This window comes from Lactuca virosa, chromosome 3 (assembly GCF_052849685.1).
Source record: "Lactuca virosa cultivar CGN04683 chromosome 3, Lactuca_virosa_CGN04683_v6, whole genome shotgun sequence".
Lineage (NCBI taxonomy): Eukaryota > Viridiplantae > Streptophyta > Magnoliopsida > Asterales > Asteraceae > Lactuca > Lactuca virosa.
The window spans coordinates 8,295,628-8,299,558 of NC_136428.1; the positions used below are offsets into that span (position 1 = coordinate 8,295,628).

The following is a 3,931-nucleotide window of genomic DNA, read 5'->3' on the forward strand; positions in this document are numbered from 1 at the left end:
TTTGGAGAAACCCATAAAAGTCATTGTCTTGTAAAGGAAATCCCAAGAAAGTGAGTCATATGCTTTCTCAAGATCAACTTTAAAAAAATCATTAACTTCTTGTTCTTCCACTTACACCGATCCACGACCTCATTTACAATCAACGGCCCGTCTAATATCTGTCTACCTTTAATAAAGACAGTTTGTTCCGAGCTTACCACCGTACCAATTACTGAAGCTAAACGTAGAGCTAACAACTTAGCAATAATTTAATACTGAACTCCAATCAAAGTAATTGGTATATAATCCTTTATAAGAATCGGGTTGGCCACCTTTGGAATCAGAGTGATGAATGAAGAATTACAACCAAACGGGATACACTTTGATTTAAAAAATCCAAGACAAATTCATAGACATCTTTTTGAAGCAAGTACCTTTTTACAAACGAGAAAGTGAAACCATCAGGTTCGGGTGCTTTATCGTTTCCACAGGCCTACACCACATCCCTAACGTCATCCAATGTAGGCAGACCATCAATCGACCGAACCTTATCCGGCTTCAAACTTCTAAAATGCATGCTACGATTAAGAATTTGATTACCATGAAACGTATCAAATTTTCCCTTGTAAAACTCTAAAAATTCTGATTTCACCCTGTCTAGTCGAGTAATCCATTCATGCGCAACCCGAATACATTTGATCGTTTTCTGTCTTCGCTTTTTCTTTAGCATGCCATGATAAAATTTAGAGTTTTCATCTCCGTCAATAGCCCATTTCACCTTAATTTTTTGAGCTAGATCGTGCAATTCAATATTTTCCATCTCATAAATTCGATCAAAGAGTTTTTGCCTTTCCAACAACTCATGAGAAGTAAGACCAATATCAATCAATTTATCGATCTCCAAAAGCCTATTCTCAGCTTCGTTTTTCGCAATTTTTTCCCCGTTAAAAGTTAAACTCCACTCCTTAATTTTACTTTTTAGGAATTTCAATTTATCTTTAAAATAAATAAAAGGATTAGACCCTTCAACCCCTTTGAACACCACCAAGTTTGTTCTGATCATATCATCAAACCCATAAATATCGAGCCATGAATCAAAAAATTTAAACGAAGATGGCCCAAAATCCACACTTTCACTTTTTAAGAGAATTGGGCAGTGATCAGATATTGACTTCTCCAAAGCACGAACATGACATTCCGTAAAATTATCAACAACATGTTCTGAGACCAAAAACCTGTCTAACTTACTCATTTTATCACCGCTTCGTGTAATGCGAGTGAAATTAAAACCTCCCATATGAATGTTAATTAATCCCATACCTGAAATAAAATCATTGAAATTATCAGCCATTCCTTGACAAAATGTCGAGCCTTTTCATTCTTCTGCACTCCTTACACAATTGAAATCACCAAATGTAATGTAATTACCTAGATTTCTATTCATGAATCCCTGAATAAAACTCCAAAGCTCTTGTTTTTCATGAACGCCCTTATAAACATTAACCATAAACACATGCAAAGCATAATTACGCCAAATACCCTCTACAATCAGTAAGTTATCTGTACACCACACTTTCTTCCTATCAAAAACTATAAGGTCCCGTATAGACAAAATACCACCATAATGACATCTAGCAGAACTGGAAGCAAAATCAAAATGATTATTTCCCCATATTGCACGTACTGTAAAAATATCCACACTAGTTGCAAACGTCTCTTGAATTCCCAAAAAATTAATCCCAAGTTTATTACAAAGATTATTAATTTTTCTCCTTTTCCTTACTGTTCCAATTCCACAAATGTTAAATGCAAGGACATTCATTGATCCACATCCTTCGCACCCAAACTGTCTAAGAGTTTCTTCATCTCTCTTTTTGTTCCAGGCATATCATGACCCAAAACCTTATCTATAGATAGATATCGCTCCACTCCATCAAGTAAATATTCCCCACTTCTTTGTAAGCAAGTAAAATTTATACCTTGAGAAATGTTTCTAGTTTTAGCATATGATGAATGTGAGAAAGAAGCGTTCACCTCCCTTGGTGTATTCCTCTGTCGAGAATACTCCATATCAGTCGTGTCACTGTGAAACTTCTTTCCTCCTAATCTTGGTGGCTTAGATAATGAATCTGACTCCAAATACTCATTATCCCCATTCGATTGGTGTGGATAGAGATAGTGGGTCTTCCTTTGGCTGCGTGGTCGACAAAAGCAATCAAGAAGATTGATTCTCATTGGGGGAAGGTTGTCATGGTTGATGAAGATTCAGAGGCAAGTATTATTATTGGAAGAGTGTGTATATGTACTAATTCTTTTTTGGCAATTGAAGATAGAACAATGGTAGAAATAGAGGGTAAGGAGTATGAGGTAAAAGCTAAGGAAATATCGGCATGGAAACCAGTGAGGTTGTATGAAGAGGTATCTCCATCTGAAAAGAGTTATCATGACCTTAAAGTGAGAATGATTTTAATGATAAAGAAGATGACCTTGGAAGTGAGAATGATTTTAATGATAAAGAAGATGTTACGGTGGAACCAAATTTCTCTGAGGTTGTGTATGCCCAATCACCTCCTGTGAAATTGATGAAAAGTCCAATGTGACAGAAAATCTTATACAAAAAATGCAACAGGAGAATGAGAATCAAACAATAAACATGCAATCGAACTAAAAAACTTTCTTGAGAGAATCAAAGCAAACCTAGAGCAAATTTAGTCCCAAGATCTCTGGAAATCCAAAACGGTTATAGACTCACTTCATCTTCTCCAGCAAGGCTGCAAACATACATCTGAAAATCGAATTCTTGCTTCCAAATTAAATCCATACCAGTTGCAAAAACACCTCTTCACTTTTCACATAAAATTGATTTCTTCCTTTAGAAATGAATCCATCAGATGTAAAAATTAAATTAAAAAAAAAGACTCATGTTTGCATTTGGTTTGTTGTTCCACCATCACCAAATCAAGAACTTTTCACCTTCAAAATCCTACATTTTTTCACATTGATTAAGAATGAAGATGGATTTGAGAAACTACCAAATCAAGAACTTTTCACTTTCAAAATCCTACAGTTTTTCACATTGATTAAGAATGAAGATGGATTTGAGAAACTTAAGTTACACAGAAACCCAAATGAATACAGATTCAAGAAAATCGACTTGAAAAAAGAAACCTAAAATCCCCAAATCAAGTTTTCACCTTCTTTATGTTCGTCAGGTTTCGAGTCATCAGAAATATCCAGGACGCTTACTTGACAGGAGAGAGCAACGAAGGTCTCGCTGGGTTTCCATGGAAGCTTACATATTCAAATAATCCATCTTGACAGGTGAAAGAGAGATGGATTTATATCTGGTGCTAGAAGGTTGTCGACGACAAATAGAGGAATAAGATGGAGGGTAGTCGACGACTGTGACATTTTCTGGCAAGTAGAGCATGGAAGAGAGAGAGACGGTGGTGAAGAGAAGGATGTCGTCAACTGGAGGGTTGAACCATGGATGAAGAAATGATAAAATCTTGGTACGATACTTAGGTTGTGAGAAGGGTGGTGGGACCCACCTTTTATTAAACAATTTCTTTAAAAAATAAAATAAATCAATAAACATTAAATTAATTAAAAAAGAAATATATAAGGGCAATATAGTCTTTTTAAATTTGTCAGTGACCAAACGCGTAACAAAAACATATTATAGGGATGGTTCAAGTTAAAAGAAAACTGTTAGGGACCAAGCACGCAGATTACCTAAAACCACATGGACAATTCGTGTAATTTACCCTAATTTTAGTTAAAAATGAATAGTTTTATGCTAATTATTATTTGAAATTATTACTTTTCTTCTTCTCTTGTTTAAAAATGCATTACTATTCATAATTTTTCATGTTTAAATTATTAAAAATAAAATATTAAATATATCAAAGTCAGTCTTGAAATTTGCCAATTGTTGGCATTTCTTGCTTAT

The 3,931-nt window shown here is 34.8% G+C and overlaps 1 protein-coding gene across 1 annotated transcript; it reads right to left on the minus strand.

Annotated features, from left to right (window-relative positions):
- Window positions 1-472: 472 nt before the first annotated feature.
- Window positions 473-1,801, minus strand: LOC145163281 (uncharacterized). Its single transcript, XM_079082118.1, has 2 exons — window positions 1,408-1,801; window positions 473-1,299 (listed from the first exon to the last, which is right to left on the minus strand). The coding sequence occupies exons 1-2, from the start codon at window positions 1,799-1,801 to the stop codon at window positions 473-475; spliced, it is 1,221 nt and encodes a 406-aa protein (XP_078938244.1).
- Window positions 1,802-3,931: the final 2,130 nt, after the last annotated feature.

Coding starts and splice junctions, on each gene's coding strand:
- LOC145163281 (XM_079082118.1), bottom strand. CDS start 1,801: ATGAATGTCCTTGCATTTAACATTTGTGGAATTGGAACAGTAAGGAAA. Junction 1,300..1,407: donor ATTCATGAATAGAAATCTAG/GTAATTACATTA, acceptor ATTTTATTTCAG/GTATGGGATTAATTAACATT.